The 22,887-nt window shown below is 43.5% G+C and overlaps 1 protein-coding gene across 1 annotated transcript in view; it reads left to right on the forward strand.

Moving 5' to 3' along the window:
• GPAT3 (glycerol-3-phosphate acyltransferase 3) overlaps positions 1-22,887 on the forward strand; it is a 1,164,625-nt gene that overhangs the window by 1,058,906 nt on the left and 82,832 nt on the right. The window contains exon 11 of the mRNA XM_044059343.1: positions 1,730-1,809. Within this exon, the coding sequence (XP_043915278.1) occupies positions 1,730-1,809 (80 nt within the window). The remainder of the gene's footprint in view (positions 1-1,729; positions 1,810-22,887) is intronic.

The raw sequence follows: 22,887 nt of genomic DNA on the forward strand, positions 1-22,887 counted from the left end.
TGGATCCGTCACTGAGCATTTTTCTGACTCCTTGAAAGTAGAGTTAAACATCTGGTCTGTCTAACAACAGAGAAGATGATGCCAATGAGAGGTAAAGCAACAGGGTCTGGGAAACATCATAGTCCAGGAGTTTGTCACAGTCCGTCTCGGAGGGAGTGACATGTAGTAATGCCAGACATGCACAGCATGTACGTCTGTGTACTGTATACTGAGCATTTCCTGGAAACTGAAGTTATGTATGGGGCCCCTTGGCATACATCAAAGGTCATGTGAACAGCAGGAGCTCACCCCTGGGATAGAACAGAAGGCAAACTGTGACCGACCTATCTGACCCTTCTAGCACCTCAGACCTATTCCCAAGTCCAGGTCTTCAGTGGCAAAGTTGGACACTATGCTCCTGCACTAACAAGGCTAAGAGGGATGTGTGGCACAGAACCTTATTTCTAGAGAGGGTTTCCCTTTTAAGACCCCGCTGTAAGGAATCTTGGTGGTGGGTTATAAAATGGCTTGTTTAAATTGAGGGAGGCTTCATAATCATTTTTAGAACACAAACACAGCCAGGCTGTCCTGTGAGAGGAGTCTGGTGCAGATCCAAGTAGTCATCAGGAAGCAATATTTGATGCTCAGCAGTTTGCCGAAGTAGCTTGTTACAAACTTTAATGTGGTGTATGCTTCTTAACTTTGATTCAAAGACAAATTATTTTGTTAATTACTAGACTGCCACTTTTAGGTACATAAATGGTGTTTTTGGTTTGGAAATTTAGATTTGCTGGAGTAGACAGTGTACAGATTATCTTCTTTAAGAGTTATGCTGCACTAGTAACAAGCAAAACAATCTTCTCTTCCAGCTGCCATAATGGTTTCGATATTTGAAATTACAGGATTAATATGGTGGGGTATGGTGGGCAAGATAGGGTAAAAGATCATTTCTAATAACAAGTAGATCAGTATTTTCTTTCCAGAATATATTTGATACAGAAGGTCAAACTGTTGCTGTGATCGACGTGGCACAGGGTCAGCATGACTCTGAAACACTCTTATCAACATTACATTGAAACGATGGAATGATGCAAAATATTTCAAGTGCTAGCTATTAATGCAGAATGTTTGCAATTGACAAAACTTAAAGTTGTATTAATGTGATATGCCACATGTGATTCCAAATGTTCCTTTTGATCTTGAGCCAAAAGTTATTGGTTTGGTAATAGTTTTATCACACAATTTACAGTTAGAGTCTAAACGAATTCAACCCTAACTTCAAAGGATAGCTGATTTATGTATCATGGTCTTTACTCACTAAACTATTCAGTTTACACTGACAGTTCATAATTCCCTATTGTTTTCAATTTTTTAGCCTCATCCACCAGCTCTCATCTCTTAAAATATAGTTCAAGTTTTAGGTTTCTTTGCCTTCTTTTCTGTCAACTCTTATAACTTTGTCTGGAAGCATCTTCTCTTCTCGTATGACCAGTACTGTTAGCAATTTTTTTGCTTTAAGATGTGATTGTAGCCCGTCTTTACTTTGGTTTTTAAACATGCAGTCCATAATGAGATACAGTTTGTCTCAAACTGAACGGTTTTGTCAGCTTTGTTAGAAAATATTTTGTTTTGCTAAGTGTTCAGTAGTTATGCTGAAGATCACATTTGTGACTTGTGTTATGTATTATTCTGAAGTGCACATTATCTGGAACAAGCTGTACTAAACTGTTGAGTATTTTTACTTTGACAGGAAGGTGAAGATGCTGTCCACTTTGCAAACCGAGTGAAGTCTGATATTGCAAGACAAGGGGGATTGGTTGAATTGTCTTGGTAAGAAGTGTTTGTCTTTGTTTGCCTGTATACACAAATGTAGTAGAAACCTATTAATTCCTGTACTAGGCTGCTGTCCTGAATTTGTATCGAGCATCTTCTAGCAGGTCATAGAGGATCACGATTTTATTGTTCTTTTAGGATTTTGTTACACTCAACTTGTTCTTTAAACCAGGTTTTCTCTGAGTTATTAGTTTGTAGTATGCAGACGGATTGCGTTTTTCACCGGCATGTGTGTTTAGTTACATACTCCAAGTTATTTGCATTATTTAACCTGTTTTTCAGTCCATCTGTTAGCTGGCAGACATGTCATATATGTAAGAGTATATACACAGAAGTATTTTATTACAGACACAGCCATTTGAAGCCTTTTTCTGAATTTTTTTTACAACTTTAATTTTTGCAAAACATTGCAAAGAAAAATGAGCATCCATATTCTTAAATAGCATACTTTACTCACTTTTGGACCAAACCTAAGTTTCACGAGACATTTTTACCAAAATCTGATATAAGTGAGAGAAATAAAAAGAATGTGGATCAGTCCGGTCCAAAGTAAACCTTAATCAAGAGGCTGTTCTACAGCTTGCTGTGCATTGTCTTACTGATAAGAAGCCTCTCCCCTAACCCTCCCAAATCTATAACAACTTGTCTGCAAAGTTAGTCATCCTAACCATGCTGCTATCAGTGCCGAGAAACCAAGGAAGCAGCATACTATACAATCCTGGATTTTTTCTTGCCTGACCAAAACTTTTTCAACTTGATAGACTTGTGTTATCCCTCTAAATTCCAGTATTGCTGACAGAGTTAACTGTATTCCACTGTTTTCTACCTTTTTGCAGTAGTTTTCTTTGCTACTTACAAAGTACAGTTTTGTACCTACCATAAATGTAGATGTTCGAGGATCCCCATTGCTGCAGTCCTTACTATTGGGTATAGTCAGTCCCAGTCGCCCCCCCGTCCACCAGAGGCTGGCGTCGGTCAGAGGTCAGGCGGACTTACCAGTACGCCACAGGGTACTAGCGCATGACCCCGACGTCTTTCCTCACCCGCCCTTTCGCCCCAGATGTCAGAAGACCCTAAAAAGACAAGGGCCCAAAATACCTGCAAAAAAAAAATATACACAAATATAACAAGAATATATACAAAAATATAAGCATGTAAATCACCAACACAACCACCCTACACAGGGGATTGAACTGCATTGATAGGGGATCTCGAGCATCTACATTTATGGTAAACATCAAAACTTACCTATGTTCTTCGTGCTATTTGCTGTTCTTCCAGTCCTGGGGGTAATCCCAAAGCAGAGGAAAGGGGGCTGCAAATAAAGAAGCAGGAGGGAGCTGGACAACATGCCTGAGAGGCTGGCTAAAGTAGCCTTACCTAGACTTAGAGTAGATAGAAGGTAGTAATGAGAAGAGAGCACGACCAGTATTAATGCTTAGAGAAAAAAATATAGACTCAAGTAGCTGCTTCCAAAAATAATATGAATGCTAATGCCAGCCCTAAAGCCCTGTGAGGCATGGGAATAACAGAAATGCAATGGGCCCCCCAATGAAATGAATAAGCTCATGCAATTGGAAAATCCAATGCCCAATATGAACTCAAAACAAAGAAACAAAAAACTTGTTTTTTGCCTGGGCTTTTTGTGTGAAATTAAAAATGCTTGCTTAGTGAAACCTGCTTTCCTATAAGAATGCTTCTCTTTTCCTGCAATAATGGGGGTTGCCTTGCCTTTGACTAATAAAAAATAGCAAAATTTATAAAAATAGGCAAATGTTTTTAAATATAAAAAATAGGTAGAAAAAATGCGTAAGTAACACTAAGGTATGGGAAAACAAAAAACCAAAAAATAATGGAAAGGCCTAGTACTCAGAAAAGGAAACTCCTGAAGTAATTCTTGGCAGAAAAAATAGAAGTAATGAGAGACATTTCTCCATGACAAGTAGAGCCCCAACACAAAGGAAGTCTCAGCAGTAAGTATTTCAATTCAGCAGTAAGCAGGAGTAATTCCAAGCAGAAGTAAGTTTTTCCAACACCCTCCCCAGAAATTTTTGGCGGGGTCACGAAAACTCGTAGAGGTCCTTTGCATAGTGAAATGGCTGCTAAATGAATCTTAATGATTGAAAAGGGTGGAGCCTTTCCTAAATAAAGAGAAAAGATAATGAAGGCCACACTGGTGCTGGAAGAGGAAGAGAAATTCCAACCTGTAAGAGAAACAAATAAAGAAATCTTGCATCTTAAAAAAATTCTTTTCTGTACTTTGTCAAGCAGCTTCTCCTTGTTGATTTAAAACTCTTCTCTTTTTAGACATTCTGTGTTTCCTTGCAAGTTGAGACCAGAGCTGTTAGATCACAGAGAGTGATTGTTGAGGCTGTTAGAACCTGAGCTGAGATAACAGTGAATAAGCAGAGGTAAAGAGATGAGAAGCTGAGGCAGAAGACTGAGTAGTAGTGGATCCTTCCAGGATAGATGATGGCCAATCTGAGGTAATACCAATGGAGGCTTCTGGCATCACATGACCTTTCTGGGTACCTTTGGAAGAAGGCCAATCCTTTACAGGGAAAGAATTAATAGAAGAGGTGAGAGCTGACACATGAGGCAAAGGTTGCTGAAACTGTGTGATGAACTTTCCACTTAAGCTGTGGTGGCGTTTTCCAATACTGTGGAAGTTGTCTGGTCTATGGAGAAGGAGTTCCCCATTCCACTGTGAATGATGAAACCAGATGTCTGTTTGTTTCCACTCATGACAGATCCATGATTTGTCTTAACACATGAATATATACTCCACATCTGTGCTATGAATGAAGTGTCTAAAGGTTACATTTCCTCTGAAGTTCTCCATGATAGTCCATTGCCCAAACATAATAAGGCGTTTTATTGCCCCCATAGAAAAGAATGTGTTTTGCTTTGTTTGAAGATTGTGTTGTCAATCTGTAAGTTGCCTCTGCCCTGAATCCACACCTATTCTGTGTTGTAATGCCTTGAAAGCATTTGAGTAAACCGATGAAGCAATATAGACCTGCCAGTTGATACACCTGTCTTTAGAAATAGTTGAATTTGAATGAGCTCCACCTTCCATCTTGGGCATGTCTCGTATCCATGCTGTCGTCTCTGGGAGCCACTCATGTTTCTACCACTTTTAGAGTAGAGTTCCTGAGTTCACAGTGTCCATTCTTTTTCCCTTGAAAAATTATTACCTGAATGACAGTTAAAAAATTCCTTGAAGGGCTGTGTCCATTTGACATGACTGAACCCACCACAAAATTTCATTTGAAGGCAAAGGTATTATTTGAATGATTGTGTCCAAATCCTGGCAGTGCTGTGTCCATACAGAATGAGATATACCATGAACTTAAGATCATATGCTGTTTGGCAGTGACAGATGCAAGATGAGATCCGGGGTCTTTTTGTAATGGGAAGCACTATTTGTCCTCACCCCAGTTGCGACATGTGTTAGAAGGGAAGTAGAGTGGACTTTATCTCTTGCTTGTTTGGGTACTAGGCAAAAGGCCATTTTATAGATATCTTAGAAGCTGTGAAAGGTCTTCCTTTGTAACCAGAAGGGTGCAGTTTTCCTTATAAGGTTAGAATTTTATTGAAATAGTTAGAGAAGTAAACATCACTTTGACCAGAAATTCTGTATGAATAGAGGTCTTTTCAGCCAGATAAGCCAAGAGGATAACGAAGTAGATATGATGAAATTGAAGCCTTTGAGCAGGATACTTAAGCTAGCAGATACTTAGGCACATTTTAGTAAATACTTAGCCTTGATCCAAAGTAAGTATCCAGTAATGCAGTTTGAAATAACAAATCTTTTGCCAGCGAGCTTGGGGCAGCAGGTGCAAGAAGTGTTGAGGAGAGATAAAAGGAATTGGTTCGCACGGAGAGATAACCTTTGAGGAGTCCAAGCAAGCAAAAGGTACTAGGAAGGTTCTTGAATTGCACTCCTATGGTGCCCCATGTCTGATTAACTAGAAGATGGCCCCCATCCTCCTTTCTTGACTGAGAAACATCTGACTTCTAACCTTACTGTCCTTTTGTATGGAAATAAAATCTGTAACCGTGGTTCAGTTGTAACACCATTTGTCTTGAGATGAGTACTGAAGAAATTTTCTTTGAACAAGACAGTCTTCTTCCCAATCCTGCGTCTGGCAAATAAGATCTTGCTGCTCCTTATGAAAATTGGGTCTGTTTCCTCGAAAGGACTGGAATCTGCCCCCAATGGAGTCTGAATTCTAAGACAGTTTTCTCTCTCCTAGACCAGACCTCTGCTGCCCCTACCTACTGGACCTAGAACTACCCTGTGAACTCTAAGCAGAGCATGTCCACTCCAGGCCCTGCCCTACCCTACTAAACTTCCCCTGCTGCAAAATCTTTAACCTTAGCATAGACTTGGCTTCTTACTAGCTTTTGCACCTACAAAAAAATAGGCGACAGTGGCAATAAATCACAGTTTGCATGCATGTAAATCCTTGTCTCCATTTTCTTAAACTAACATTCTCAGGCTGCATAAAAACAAATCGAAGAACCATTGTATTAGCTTTAACACCTTGTCTTAACATGCTTCACAGCATCTCTGCCACAGAGGCAGTCAAACAACAGCTTAGAACTACACATGCTCCAAATCAGCCCTTGATTACAGCCAATACAGCACTTAAAGCATCCACCAAACCCACATGCAAGCGAAGAGATGAATTCTGACCACCTAGCATGTAAGATCTGACAATTCCTCTTTACACACAATAGATCCATATCTCTATACACTTTAGAGATCCAGACTTGCAATAGCACGCTTCAGTGGGAACAGAGTTTTCAACTCCACAGAAGCCTTAGCACCTTTAGGCCCAAAGAAGATAATTCTGGGTTTCCCTTTGGAAACTTAAACAAAGGGTTATGAGCTTGGGAATAGGAAGCCTTGCACACCTTTAGGCCCCTATCTATCCAAGGCCCTTGGGTTCAGAGCCTCTGCAAAAACAAGGAAACCCACATTCAACAGCAACCTTTAAAGCTGGGAGAAATAGAGGGTAAAAGCAGAAAAGTCCTAAGCAGGTTCCTGCCCATAGAATAACTAAAAATAATCCCTATCCAGGTGCAAGACAGGAGGAATAGCTAAGGGCCAAAGCTGGGAAAAAACAAAAACATGTTCCACCGTTCTGAGCACATCAGAATCCTGGCCTTCCCATTTACTCCTACAAGTCATGCTTGAGAGGGAATTTCCTGGAAGAGAACTGTTCCCTGTGTATCATTTAAAAGAGTGCTCCCTCAGAATCCTAGTAGGGCATAGAACCTTCTAATCCTTAGTAATCGCCAGAAGGAAGCCAATCCTCCATGTTTCTTAGGTAATACTCTGAATACTGTTAGGCCCCTTGCCAGGCGCAAAGTAGTAGGCCTACCTCTCAGAAGTAAATTTGCCATTTTAAGCATATGTTTCCCCTAGGTAGAGGAACAATGCTAGGAGAAGCCCTGAAGCCCCAGCAGTAATCAAATCACTCCTCAAAGACAAGTGTAGTTTTAAAGGAAGCAGAAGAACTCCTTAAAACCTGCCTGGCAGAACCTCTGGCTCGCGAGCCTTACCTCCTGCCTGTCCTGGTTGCAGGGTTCCAACCTAACCTTATTTTGTTGTTGCGCCTTGAGGGAAAATTCCGGACCTGCCGGGCATTTTATCCTTTTAGCGCTTCCAAACACTAACCTGCTGACTGCCGCTCTCATGCACCTGAAGATTCGTTTAACAAATGCACTTGCCTCTGCGTCCACTGAGCCTTCCGGTGCTCAGCGGCAAAACTGGTATACACAAGGCCATGAGTAACTCCCTTTGTCCAGTAACTTTCCCCAAAGAAGCACAGTAGAGGCAACCACAAGCCGGTTAAATGCACACCCAGAAAAAAACACTGCACAAGTAATAAGGAGTATATGTAACTCTCTTTATCCTGAAACTACGGTTAAAAGAAAAATTTCAGGCATCAACCTGTCACTCGCAAAATAGGCCTGGACCGGGCGGCAAACAAAAGATTCTTATGGCTCACGTCATGCGCATTAGTACCCTGAAAATAAATGCGTCACTCTAATCAAGCCCTGACCGAATCTGCACTCAGGAAACTATTATTGGGACCCTACTGGCCTTGATTTATACCCAATAAACGGTATGCAGCATACTTTGAAACAACATCAAAGCATTGCCATGCTTTTCCTCAAGCTCTATTTTACCATTCCCTTTTGAAAAAAAAAATAAGACCCAAGTTTGACTGTTGTTGGGCAGAGAATCGCCAGTAGAGTCCATGGATCAGTTTTAAGAAAAGTTAGTTGGGAACATCCTTCCAAAATGTACATCCAGTGCCCTTCCCATCCCTGCATGTCCAGTAAGCCATAGAAATAACTTGGTACATATTCTCTTCCATATACTTGGAGTGTAAAATATTTATGCAGAAATTTCCACCTAAATATTATAACTCTTAGACTATGTGGTATATTAAAGGAGGGTACAGACGGCGTAACATGTCCTTGGGTTGTTATGATATATCCAAATGTCTTTCCCGTTCATTGTTTATCTCAAGATTGCCTCATCCCTCTTTTAATGTTCATGTATGTCCTACTTACCAAGTGAACAGGATTAGCCATTTCTAATGTGGCCTATATTACTTAATTTATCCAACATTATCAGATGTTTCACAGGCCTGTTATGCACCTCATCATTCTCAAAATACTATTTAATAAATAATATTTGATGACACTCCAGATACCATCCTTTCTAAAGGCCATAATGATTGATAATTTAAAAAAATATAGTGAATTTCTTGAACCCATTAACTGCAGCATTAGTAACTAGCACACAGGGCCTTGTCCTAAGACAGGTACACAACAAACACAATTCCAAGACATGGACCCCTTGGAATGCCATCTCAAGAATCCAACCTCATTGACCCATATTCATCAGCATTCTTACTGGGATGACTTATCCATCAGACCATGGCACCCCAATACTGAAAATAAATACAGATGTTCTGTAGTCCTATCTCGCCTTCATTCTTACATATGGGTTTGGAGCAGATCCTCTGCTTCGACTCAGCCTATTACAAAGCTCAAAGTCTCTTAGTTGGCTCGTGGCTAGGTAGGTATCCCATAGTGCACTAGTACAATTCCCAGATCTCGTTTTCCAGGTCTACGAGTTCAGAAGTGCCTCTTGCTTAGCCATGACTAAGTTCAAAACTTTTATCATTATTATTCACTTTACTGACTCTTTAGCTAGTTATCCTTAATATTAGAGTTAGTTATCATATAGAGTGTGTTTAGAAGTGTTTTTGCCATTTAATTAGTTAGTTTTTTGAGAACTTGTTGGCCCTTGTTGTTCTCCGTGTGGTATCCTGTGTGCTAGTTTCTAATATATTTGATATTACGTGGGTCTGTGTTTGTGTTAAAACCTTGTTTTTCTCGCTTTTTCATACATTTATATTGTGTGCAGTGTTTTTGCTAGTTTTTGCTAGTTTATATATCTCTGTAGGTCTGCGTTTGTATTAGGGCCTTGTTTTCTCAATTTTTGTAGATTAGAAGATTGCGTGCAGTGTTTGTCTCATACTTTGCCTGCTGCTTAGTTTCTGTTTTTTTCTCCGACTTAGCATGCCAGCTAGGTCCGTTTAAGTTAGAGGACCTAGTCCTCTGTTATCTTTCAGTTTTCTAACAGGGCTAGGCCCGTTTAAGTTAGAGGACTTAGTCCTGATTGTGTTTGTTGTGTACCTGTCTTAGGACAAGGCCCGTTTAAAGTAGAGGACCTTGTTTTTCTTCTCTTTGTTTGTAGAGCTCTCTTAAATATGTCTAAAGAGTCCAAAGATCACAAACCTTCGAGTTTTAAAAAATGCATAAAGTGCTCCCAGAAGATGTCGATTACAGATGGCCACAGTAATTGTGTTTATTGTCTCAGAGCCATTAACTTGCAGGAAACTTGTTCATTCTGCCATTCCTTTAGCTCCAGAGTTCTCCAGGAGCAGAAGAACAAGTTAATTCTGAAAAGTCTCCTCAAGCCTTCCTTCGAGGAAGACTTAGCAAGCTCTTCTTCCTCATCAAAGTCCCATTCATCCAGAAAAGTGAAGGTCAAGTCGGCAAAGAGACATTCTCTGGGCCATCTAGTATCGGAACCTCCTCAGAAACAATTGAAAATGGATAAAACTTCTACCTCCTCGGCTCCAATGTTCTTGGAGCCAGTCAAGGTCGTCGATGTTGACACTGCAGTATTGGCCCCAAGCCTTTTGGAGCCGACTACTGAAACATTGCATCAGAGCCGGTCCAGAGATCTTTTACTGGTCTCCCCAACCTTAAGATCTCCAATTTTACAGAGATCCAGACCACTTACCCTGTTATCCAGATCCTCCAAGAGCCTGTCAGAAGAAGATGTGAAGAGAGTAGTGCTTAGACTCTTGAAGTCATCTGCTTTGCCCAAATTGTTTATGGCTCCAACCCAGTCGGTTCTGGAGCCACCTGAGCCCATTCTCCCTGTTGTGGTTCGTCCAAGCTGAGTCGGGCCTTCGGAGCCGGAGATTTCGGTGCTGCTTGTTGTGGAACCTTCGGTTCCAGATCCCCTTGTGGCTGTCTCAGAGCCAAGTTCCGTTCCAACACCTTCTGAGCTGTCCATGGTGTCTAGGTGCCGAAGCTCTCCGGTCAGCCCCAACAGAGACACTTGGACCCGAACCTCTCCAGTGCCGAGTCTCCCTCTTGGTGCCTCGGCTAGTGTGAGCTTGGACCCTAACTCCATCTTAGAGACAGTCACTTTGGAGCCGAGGACTACCTCCATTTCCTCGGAACTGGGGCTGTCTTCGGAGCCTGAGAGATCTGCTTTCAAGATGATGAGCGTGTGCTGTGTTGCTCTTCAGCTCTGCGCAAGGGTACTGATACGCTTCCCCCTCAAGCACCGACCTCGGTCTCTGCACCTTCTCTCTCTCTCTCTCTCTCTCTACAGCAGTGACCCGCAGCCTCAGGAGCCCCCGTTGGGTGGCCCCTAGTCTTCCGAGACCTCCTCAGAATACCCTTCTGAGGAGCCCCCTTGGAAGAGGACATGCAAGAGGAAGCATGTAGACTCCCCGGATGAGTCCATCACTTCAGACACTGACCTCGAGGAGTCAGAAGGGTCCCCCAAGTCATCTTCTGATGATGTCTCTTTTGTAGACATCTTAGAGATCCTAAAACAGAAATGCAGCTGGCCCACTGTCACCCCTTCTGATGAGGAGTCAGTGTACCTGAAGGCTTTCGGGTTTCAACCTCCAGCCTCTTGGGTGTCTCCACCTTTTGACGAACTCTTGGACCTGGTTAGTCGAAAGGTGTGGGAGACTCCTGATGCCATGGAGCCAGATGTTCTTCGTGTTTCACTGTTGCAGTCATTACATTTGGGTAATCTGCTGGCAGGTTGTCCTCAGTCAGCCTGAATAACAAAGTCTTGGGGTCCTGCGTTGGCTGCTGTCTCCTCTTCCATGACGTCAGGTCATCAGGGGTATAAAACATGCAGCCGACGCCATTTTAATCAGTCTTTCTTGCTGCGCGGTGCCTGAAGCAGAAGCAGTTCGCAAGTGCCAGTCGGCCAACTCGTGAAATTTTTGTTTTCGAGTTTCAGAACCGAAGTCTTCAAACTAAAGCTAAGACCCCTTTGGGGAAACTTTTTCTTGCTCCTTAACGATGTCAGTAAAAGTTAATAATTGCATTTCTTGCGGGAAGCAAATACCTCATAAGGATTTTCATTTGTACTGTATTCCTTGCCTAGGCCCTGATCTCAACATGCCTTGTTGTCGGTTTTGTGCTATTAAGCGTCGGTATATTTTTTCTTCTAAATATTTTGGTTCAAGATTTAACTACTCTGAAATGTCGTCGATTAGCAATCAGACTACCGGAGTTCACAAAAAACGCAAGGAAAAAGACAGAGACAGACCGTCGAGGTCCAAAACTGAGGATGAAGCAAATCCTAAGCCAGTCGCCGGTACTCAGTGAGCCACTTTTGCAGCCCCTGATACCCGCTACTTTTCAGTCGCAGGGCTCTGCCGAGACCCATTTGGAGTCCGGGAGTATGCCGTGAGATTCGCAAAGTATTGAACCCACGGATGTCTCTCTCTTGGATGGGTCCGGAGCCGCTGAGCAGGCACCGGCTTCTGAGGGTGTTTTCAAGCCTCAACATTTTTATATTAAACCGAAGCCATCAACAAAAACAAGGTAAAAAATGACTTCTATGTCTAAAAAACTGACGCACAAGCCACGTGCTCAGGCCACTATACCTAAAAAACAAATGATTAAAATGGCGGAGGATTGAATTACCTTGACCATGACCCCCCCCCCCCCCCCCTGCTGAGAGGCCTAGGCAAGGCACTGATTATGAATCTTCAGATCAGGTTTCTATTTCTTCTGATCAGGAATTTTCTATATCATCCTTATGAGGATTCTGATGCATAGAAATCCATCCCATCTGCATCTCCTCCTGAGATTAATCTTTTGGAGACTATGCATACTTTAAGGGAACATTTTCCCTGGGAGAGTCAGGACTTCTCTGAATCAAAAAAGAGGCTTTGGGATTTTCTTCTTCCTCAGCATAGGCCTTTAGCAATACCTCCTGTATTAGACATTGTTGATGTGTTTTCAGAATCAAGCATGGCTCCTGATTCCCTGCCTCCAGCTCCTAGTAAGCCAGACAGATATTACAGGGTTCCTGACTCCCACAATTTTCTTTTCAAAAATCCTGCTGCTGATCCTGAGACTGTTTCTCAGGGTCCCAAGGGTGTTAAGGCTTCAACAGCCAAAAATCCTACCCCTTCTGATAGAGATTCCAGGGCCCTGGATAGATGTGGTAAGAAGGTTTATACGTCTGCAACCTTGGCAATCAGGGCTTTAAACTGCCAGTTTCATATGCTTAAATATCAACAGCATGTTATGGGCTTACTGAAACAGAAAATGATGTTGATTTCTGATTGTCTGGAAAATAAAGTGTTACATGATTTATTGCATTCAGCAGAACAGGTTGGAAAGCATACTTTGCAATGTGGTTTTGATTCCTTGGAGGCCTCTTGCAGGGCCGCCGTAACTGGATCTGTGATAAGAAGGCATGCCTGGCTCAAGGAGCAAAATCTGCCTGATTATGTTAAAGCTAATTTGTTGGATGCCCCTTTAAAGCATGATAGTCTGTTTGGTAATAAGGCAGAAGAGGTTTTAAAGAAAATGGAAGACAAAGCTAAATCTATGCAAACTGTAAACGATTTCTTGCAAGTGCAGCCACCCAGGTTCAGTAGGCACTGGCCTACTAAGAATTGGTCCTTTCCTGTGTCCAACAGAGCCACTCAGGGCAAACCCAGGTGCTCCAAAGGCTCCAGATATCAATCAAAGGGATCCTACAGGTCAAAGCAATGGGGTGCCTCCACCTCCAAATCTGGAGGTAACAAAGCACAATTCTACAGTAAGCAGTCTCAAAGACTTTCCTCTACCAACTCCAAGCACTTATCTTTTGGCAGCCCCCTTGGGGGGAAAACTAGCACTTCATGCTCAAAATTAGCAGTTAATTACCCAGGACAAGTGGGTATTAAACATAGTATCCCAGGGGTACAGATTTCATTTCCACACTTTGCCAATTCCAAACGGATGGCCACATCTGCCACAAAACCAGTGGGCAGAGGCCCAGAAACAAGCCCTGTCCCTCATGGGTATGGGGGCTATTCAACCGGTACCAGAAAAGGAAAAAGGGCAAGGATTTTATTCAAGACTTTTCCTGGTACCCAGAAAAGACAAATCATGGCATCCAATACTGGACTTATCAATTCTGAACATGTTCCTGGACATTCCAAAATTCAAAATGCTGACTTTACAACAGCTACTGCCTAATGCTAGGCAAGAATGCCTGGTTAGTAACTCTAGACTTAAAAGAGGCATACCTGCATATTCCAATAAGGGAATCTTGCAGAAGATACCTTCACTTCAAAGCAGGCTTTTTGCATTACCAATTCTCTGCACTGCCCTTTGGCTTATCTACTGCGCCCAAGGTCTTTACAAAGTGTCTGGCACCAGTAATTGTATTCTGCAGACAAAGAAACATTCAAATTTAGCCTTATCTGGGCGATTGTCTCATTCAGGCAGAGGACAAGGACACTCTTCCTCAACATCTGGCATTTGTAAAAAGGCTTCTAGCATGCCTAGGGTACACCATAAATGAAAAGAAATCACAACTGGTACCCTCTCAAATAACGTCAGGTCGTCAGGGGTATAAAACATGCAGCCAACGCCATTTTAATCAGTTTTTCTTGCCCCAGATGTCAGGTGCCCCCCAAATGGGGAGCAAAAAATATATATATAAACTGTAAATATATAAATGCACTTTAGAAACATAAAATTTACCTTCAACTAAAAGCAAATACACCACAAAGGCTTTTGAGGATAGTAAAGGAAAGAAAAGGTATAGAGAGGGGGCTGGTGGGTGGGTAATCCGGACTGCAACAGTGAATACACTCGACCATCTACATTTATGGTAAGTGTACACAACTGTACTATGTTCTTCGTGTTTCACTGTTGCAGTCCTTACATTTGGGTAGAATCCCAAAGCTGTGGATGGGAGGATGGAACTAAATGGCATCAGGAGCAGCTATAAGGCCTTGCAGGACTGCAGTTGCAAAGCCTGCCCTGGATTTAGAGAAGAGAGGTAAATGATAATGCTTTGTGAACGCATGAACTGAGCTCCAAGTAGCAGCTTCTAGAATGTCTCTGGTAAGGACCCCTCTGAGAAAAGCTGCTGAAGTAGAGACAGCCATGGTGGAATGGGATCTGATCCCCTTGGGCACAGGTTTACCATGGTGCAAGTAGCAGAAACGAATGCAATGGCTTATCCATTTAGAAATAGTCTGCTTTGATATAGCCTTCCCCTCTGATCCTGCAGCAAATGCTACCAGTAGTTGCTCAGACTTTCTTAGAGATTTTGTTCTGTTTAAGTAGAATCTTAGTTGCCTGTGTACATCCAATGAATGCAGCATCTGCTCCCCCTTGTTCTGCGGACTTGGGAAAAAAGTTGGCAGGTGAATGGTTTGGTTAAGAGCCACACTGGATATCACCTTAGGCATAAAAGAAGGATTGGTCCTGAGGGCCACCCTGTCCGGGTAAAAAATAATGAAAGGCTCCACTGCCATGAAAGCCTGTAGTTCAGAAACCCTTCTAGCTGAAGTGACTGCCAAAAGAAAAGCTGTCTTCCAAGAAATACATTTTATATCTGCAGTAGCTGCTGGTTCAAAAGGAGGCAGAGTGAGTTTTTCCAGCACAAAATTGAGGTCCCATGCAGGAGTTGGAGCTCCCCTGGGAGGCCTTAAATTTTTGGCCCCTCTGAGGTACTGTTTTAGCAGGGGATGAGAAAAGAGGGGAGGCTCTGTGTTGTAGTGAGCCGATATGCCAGAGGCATGGATTTTTATTGTAGAAAAAGATAGGCCCTTGTCAAGCATCTCAGTTAAGTATTGTAAAATCTGAGGAATATTGGGCTTTGCTGTCTATTCCTTGTGCTTGGCTCCAAGCACAGAATCTCTTCCATTTATCAGCATAAGATTTTCTAGTACTAGGCCTTCTGGCTTCCAAAATGACATCCATCACAGGTTTACTGAGAGATGTGGTTGGTAAAATTAGTTGATTAGCCATGCTGCAAGATTCAGAGTTTGGAGCTGAGTGTGCAGAATTTGATAGTTTTGCTGAGACAATAGGTGAGGTGTTTGAGGCAAGTACCACGGAGGAAGGTGTGACATATTCCTTAGAAGCGGGTACCAGTATTGGCGAGGCCAGTCTGGAGCAATTAGAATTATTTTTGTTTTTTCCTGTCTGACTTTTAGTAAGACCTTGGAGAGTAGAGGGAGAGGGGGAAAGGCATAGACTAATAGGTTCTTCCAGCTGAAGGATAGAGCACCCACTTTCCATGCTTTTTTGTGATGAGTTCTTGTGCAGAATTTGTCCAACTGATAGTTTTGGGGAGAGGCAAACAGATCTATGTCTGGGCTTCCCCATTTCTGTGTCAACATGCTGAAGATTTGTGGATCCAGTTTCCATTCGTGCGGGTCCATAAGATTTCTGCTTGGGTCATCTACCGGAGTATTCTGCTTTCCTGGAAGGAATTGAGCTTGAAGATGTATTTGGTAAGTCAAGGCTGTGTTCCACAAGACCATGGCTAGTCTGCAAAGGGGGTAGGAATGAGTACCCCCTGCTTGTTTATGTACCACATAACTGTGGTGTTGACTGTCTTTATCAGTAGTTGCCCTGGATGAAGTAAGTCCTTGAAGGTTGTCAGAGCATTTTGAACAGCTAGCATCTCTTTCTTGTTGATATGCAGATTCATTTGTTTTGGGCTCCATTTGCCCTGAATGCATCTCCCCACCAGGTGGGCCCCCCAAGCATAGTCTAATGCGTCTGTAGTTAGGGTTTGGGTGGCAGGGGGTAGAGTAAATGACAGTCCCTTGTTTTGGTGACATGTCTCTGCCCACCAAAGAAACTCCTGTTGCAGGCAGGGAATGAGATGAATCATTGTTTCCAGGCTGTGACAATGTTGACTCCATAAGCTTTTTAGGTACCATTGAAGTTTCCTCATATGCAGTCTCGCATATGGAATTAGTTGAATGCAAGATGCCATGAACCCCAAAGCCTGCAGCATTTGTCTTGCAGATAACTGGGTTTTTGTTGCCATTTGTTCGAAGTATGTTGTCAATTGCATTTGTTTGTCTGGCGTGAGGTAAGCCATCTGGGCAGTTGTATTCAAGCTTGCACCCAGGAATGTAATTATTTGAGAGGGTACCAGTTGTGATTTCTTTTCATTTATGGTGAACCCTAGGCATGCTAGAAGCCTTTTTACAAATGCCAGATGTTGAAGAAGAGTGTCCTTGTCCTCTGCCTGAATGAGACAATCGCCCAGATGAGGCTAAATTTGAGTGTTTCTTTGTCTGCAGAATGCAATTACTGGTGCCAGGCACTTTGTAAAGACCCTGGGCACAGTAGATAAGCCAAAGGGCAGTGCAGAGAATTGGTAATGCAAAAAGGCTGCTTTGAAGCAAAGGTATCTTCTGCAAGATTCCCTTATTGGGATATGCAGGTATGCCTCTTTTAAGTCTAGAGTTACCAACCAGGCATTCTTGCCTAGCATTAGGCAGTAGCTGTTGTAAAGTCAGCATTTTGAATTTTGGAATGTCCAGGAACGTGTTCAGTATTGATAAGTCCAGTATTGGATGCCATGATTTGTCTTTTCTGGGTACCAGGAAAAGTCTTGAATAAAATCCTTGTCCTTTTTCCTTTTCTGGTACCGGTTGAATAGCCCCCATACCCATGAGGGACATGACTTGTTTCTGGGCCTCTGCCCACTGGTTTTGTGGCAGATGTGGCCATCCGTTTGGAATTGGCAAAGTGTGGAAATGAAATCTGAACCCCTGGGATACTATGTTTAATACCCACTTGTCCTGGGTAATTAACTCCTAATTTTGAGCATGAAGTGCTAGTTTTCCCCCCAATGGGGCTGCCAAAAGATAAGTGCTTGGAGATGGTAGAGGAAAGTCTTTGAGACTGCTTACTGTAGAGTTGTGCTTTGCTACCTCCAGATTTGGGGGTGGAGGCACCCCATTGCTTTGCCCTGTAAGATCCCTTTGATTGATATCTGGAGCCTTTGGAGCATCTGGGTTTGCCCTGAGTGGCTCTGTTGGACACAGGAAAGGACCAATTCTTAGTAGGCCAGTGCCTACTGAACCTGGGTGGCTGCACTTGCAAGAAATATTTTACAGTTTGCATAGATTTAGCTTTGTCTTCCATTTTCTTTAAAACCTCTTCTGCCTTATTACCAAACAAACTATCATGCTGTAAAGGGGCATCCAACAATTTAGCTTTAACATAATCAGGCAGATTTTGCTCCTTGAGCCAGGCATGCCTTCTTATCACAGATCCAGTTACGGTGGCCCTACAAGAGGCCTCCAAGGAATCAAAACCACATTGCAAAGTATGCTTTCCAACCTGTTCTGCTGAATGCAATAAATCATGTAACTCTTTATTTTCCACACAATCAGAAATCAACATCATTTTCTGTTTCAGTAAGCCCATAACATGCTGTTGATATTTAAGCATATGAAACTGGCAGTTTAAAGCCCTGATTGCCAAGGTTGTAGATGTATAAACCTTCTTACCCCATCTATCCAGGGCCCTGGAATCTCTGTCAGAAGGGGTAGAATTTGTGGCTGTTGAAGCCTTAACACCCTTGGGACCCTGAGAAACAGTCTCAGGATCAGCAGCAGGATTTTTGAAAAGAAAATTGTGGGAGTCAGGAACCCTGTAATATCTGTCTGGCTGAGCCGGAGGCAGGGAATCAGGAAACATGCTTGATTCCGAAAACACATCATCAACAATGTCTAATACAGGAGGTATTGCTAAAGGCCTATGCTGAGGAAGAAGAAGAAAATCCCAAAGCCTCTTTTTTGATTCAGAGAAGTCCTGACTCTCCCAGTGAAAATGTTCCCTTAAAGTATGCAAAGTCTCCAAAAGAGTAATCCTCAGGAGGAGATGCAGTTGGGATGGATTTCTATGCATCAGAATCCTCATAAGGTGGAATAGAAAATTCCTGATCAGAAGAGGAATCAGAAGAAATGTAAACCTGATCTGAAGATTCATAATCAGTGCCTTGCCTAGGCCTCTTAGCAGGGGGGGGGGCCCTGATCAAGGTATTTAAATACTCAGCCATTTTGATCATTTGCTTTTTAGGTATAGGGGCCTGAGCACGTGGCTTGTACGTCAGTGTTTTAGACATAGAAGTAATTTTTTACCTTGTTTTTGTTGATGGCGTCGGTTTAATATAAAAATGTTGAGGCTTGAAAACACTCTCAGAAGCCGGTGCCTGCTCAGCGGCTCCGGACCCATCCAAGAGAGAGACATCCATGGGTTCAATACTTTGCGAATCTCGCGGCATACCGGACTCCGAACGGGTCTTGGTAGTGCCCTGTGACTCAAAAGTAGTGGGTATCAGGGGCTGCAAAAGCATCTCACTGAATACCGGCGAACCGGCGACTGGCTTAGGAGAAGCTTTGTCATCAGTTTTGGACCTCGACGGTCCGTCTCTGTCTTTTTACTTGCGTTTTTTGTGAACTCCGGTAGTCTGATTGCTAACCGACGACATTTCAGGTTAGTTAAATCTTGAACCAAAATATTTAGAAGAAAAAATATACCGACGCTTAATAGCACAAAACCGACAGCAAGGCATGTTGAGATCAGGGTCTAGGCAAGGAATACAGCACAAATGAAAATCTTTATGAGGTATTTGCTTCCCGCAAGAAATGTAATTATTACTTTTACTGACATCGTTAAGGAGCAAGAAAAAGTTTCCCCAACAGGGTACTTAGCTTTAGTTTGAAGACTTTGGTTCTAAAACTCGAAAACGAAAATTTCAGGAGTCTGCCGACCGGCACTTGCAAACTGCTTCTGCATCAGGCACCGCCCGGCAAGAATGACTGATTAAAATGGCGTCGGCTGCATGTTTTATACCCCTGATGACCTGACGTCATAGAAGAGGAGACAGCAACCGACGCAGGACCCAAGACTTTGTTATTCAGGCCGACTGAGGGCAACCTGCCAGCAGATTACCGAAATGTAATGACTGCAACAGTGAATACACTCGAACATCTACATTTATGGTAAGTGTACACAACTGTACTTTCCCAGAAGACCCAATAAATTTCCCTCTACTCCAAAAGAGAAAGAGTTTTTGTCCAAGGGCGTGCCTGTAGATGCCATGGTGGTGGCGGCAGCCACTAAGAAGGAGCTAGCGGAGACTTCATCTGTCCATCCGCTGAACAAGGAATCTCAAACGATGGATAGATTTGGGTAGTGTATCTTCTCTTCAGCGGCTTTTACCCTCAGATCACTGAAGTATCTCACACATTTTTCTAGGCTTCAGAGAGAGCTCCTCAAGGAGCTGGGAGGTACTCTTCAAGGTACATCTACTGAGTTGTCCACCTTAAATTCCATCATGAACTCCTCCATGAGGCTGATCTCCTATGCAGCCGATGGAGCGAGCAGAGCAGCAGGTTCAGGAGTTTCCCTTAGGAGACACTCCTGGATGCTCTTATGTAATTTTGCGGAGCCTTTCAAGTCTACCTTCACCATCTCCCCCTTTGACGGTTCTTTTCTGTTTGGACCTAAGGTAAAAGATACACCCACCAGGTACGACCAAGAAGGGAAAACTCTTTCTGCCATGGGAGTACGTTTTACCATCACTTCTAGACCATATCCCAAGGGTCAGAGAGGTGGTAAGATGTGGTTCAAGAAATCCCAGAGATTTTTCCCGGATCCACAGGGTGACTCCCCCTTCAGAGGAGGAAGAGCTAATTGTAGATGTCACCCTAGAGGCAGGGAGGGTCCGCAAAACCAGGGTGACAATTATTCTTTTCGAGGCCGTCCCTATCAGCGCTCCTGATGTGGGGCCTGGCTGTGCTTCTCTGGAGCCAGTTGGGGGTCACCTATCTTTGTATCCAGAGGCCTGGCTAAACATCACCCAAGACAAATGGGTGCTAAGAATAATCACTAGAGGTTACTTCATACCCTTTTCTTTTCCACCCCACATTCCCAAGAAAGATCCCGGATGTTCCACCCCATCACAGGGATCGAGCAACTGTAGAAGTGCAAAAGTTGCTTTCAAAGTGAGTCATCCAAACCATCCCTGCAGACCAGATATGATTCGGAACTTACTCCAGATTCATTTTAGTGCCAAAACAGGGGACTGGAGGCCCATCTTGGACCTCAGCAAACTAAACGAATCCTTAAAGAAGGCCAAGATGTCCTTCAAGGATGCATCTGCAGTCCTTACAAATGGGTTGTCCTGTCGTCAGGCAGCCCTTCGGTCGGCCGGATTCCAAAGTCTGGGTCTGGCCTCGGCTGGTGTCGCACTTCACCCGACGTCATAGCTGCAGTTATTCGGGTATAAAGGCTTCAGCCGACGCCATTTTCCTCAGTCTTTCTTGCCGCGTGGCGCCCGAAGCAGAAGCTGTTCGCAAGTGCTGGTCGGTCAGAACCAGAGATTACTACTACCGAATACTTCTACTACTACCGAAGACTTCTAAAAAGCTAAGTACCCCATTGGGGACTCTTTCTTGCCTCAGTCAATGTCAGAAAAAGTGAATAACTGTTTAACTTGTGGGAAATAAATACCTCATAAAGATTTCCACTCTTACTGCTTGCCTTGTTTCGGCCCAGACCACGACGTAGCAGCTTGTCTAGCCTGTGCTTCTTTTAACCGGCGGACGCTTAGACGTCGGTCGGAATTTGCTGAGGAGTTTTTCGGCTCCGATTTTGCTTACATTATGCCGTCGGATCCTCCGACTACGCAAATATCTAAAAAGCACAAGGAAAAGGACCGACACTCACGGTCCGCGTTTTCGGCCGAAACCGCGGTTAAGCCAACCACGAGTGTCTCGGTTTCGGCTGAAACTGAGCAAGCGGTTCTTCCTTCAGACGAAAACTTACCTCCTACCGAGGCCTCTTCCAACCCGGTTATCGGCTTCTGAAATCCCACCTGCTCTTGCAGTTTCTCAAGAATTATCTGACACTATTCCCTTGGATATTTCAACCCCTGCACGTGGAGCTGCTAGGCCACCTGCAACCATGTCCATTAAGGCCTTTGCCAGGGCTAAAGCAGCTAAAACTACTAAATCTGTGCCTGTTAAGACCCCCTCTCACAGGCCTAGCTCTAGTTCACAAATGCTTAGTCTAGCAGAGGATCTCATTTCTTTAATCCGGGGATCCCAACCTCAACCAGACAGGGCCTCTCACCCACCTCCAGAGAAGAGGCCTAGAGCAGAGCCCCCTGAGCCAGTTTCTACAGATTACTCCTCTGATGATTCAGATAATACAAACCCTCCAGAGGCTCCTTTTTCCCCTTATGAAGACTCTGATGCTGAAGAGTCCATTCCTTCTGCCTCTCCGCCTGAGGAATTTTCCTTTGGGGAAACCTTGCATGCTATGAGGGAACAATTTCAGTGGCAGGGCCAGGATTTTTCAGACTCCAGAAAGAGGCTTAGAACTTTTCTGCATTTACCACAACATAGGCCTTTAGCCATACCTCCAGTCCTTTCTGTTGTAGATGATGCATTTAATGATGCTTGTACTGCTCCTGATTCACTACCTCTGGCCCCTGCTAAGCCCGATAGGTACTACAGGGTCCCGGACACGCATTACCATTTGTATAAGGCTCCTTTTGCAGATCCTGAGACTATCTCCTAGGGACCTAAGGCTGTAGCAGCTACCTCTGCCAAAAAAACCCTCCCCTCTGAAAGGGAATCCAGGTCCTTAGAGAGATGGGGTAAAAAAGTTTACACTTCTGCTACTCTTACAGCTAGGGTCTTGAACTGTCAGTTTCACATGATCCAGTATCAAGAATTTATGCTAGACCAGTTAACCAAAAAGCTGTCCTCAGATGAATCATTAGACAAAAAATCTGTTCAGGAAATGGTACATAACATACAGCAAGTCAGCAACCATTCCTTAAAATGCGGCTATGATGCACTGGAGGCTTCCTTTAGATCAGCCATGACTGGCACAGTTATCAGAAGGCATGCATGGTTAAAAGAGCAGGCCTTACCAGACCATGTCAAATCAAAACTACTAGATACTCCTATGGACAAGATCGATTTGTTTGGCTCTCCTGCACAACAGGTGCTGAAGAAGATGGAAGAGAAGGCAAAATCTGTCCAAACAGTGAAAGATTTCTTACAGGTCCAACCTCCAAGGTTTAGCAGGAATTGGCCCTCCAAGAATTGGTCCTTTCCAGACTCCTCCAGAGCTCAGAGAGGCAGAAATAGGCGTTCAAGAGGCAGAAGTCAATCCAGGGGTGCCTACAGGGGACGCCAGTGGCAGGGTAACAACCAGCGAGGTACAGCCACAGACACAGCCACCACCACTACTACAGGACAATCACAGTGACTTGGCTGTGGCACCGCCTACCAGGGAACAACTAGAAGCACCCTTAGGTGGGAAGCTAGCTTTATTTTCAGTAAACTGGCATTACATCACAAGAGACAAGTGGATTTTGCAGACAATAGACCAAGGTTACAGGTTTCACTTCCATACTCTACCAGGGAAGAG

The sequence above is a fragment of the Protopterus annectens genome, chromosome 17.part0 (assembly GCF_019279795.1).
Source record: "Protopterus annectens isolate FY-2018-M chromosome 17.part0, PAN1.0, whole genome shotgun sequence".
NCBI lineage: Eukaryota > Metazoa > Chordata > Ceratodontiformes > Protopteridae > Protopterus > Protopterus annectens.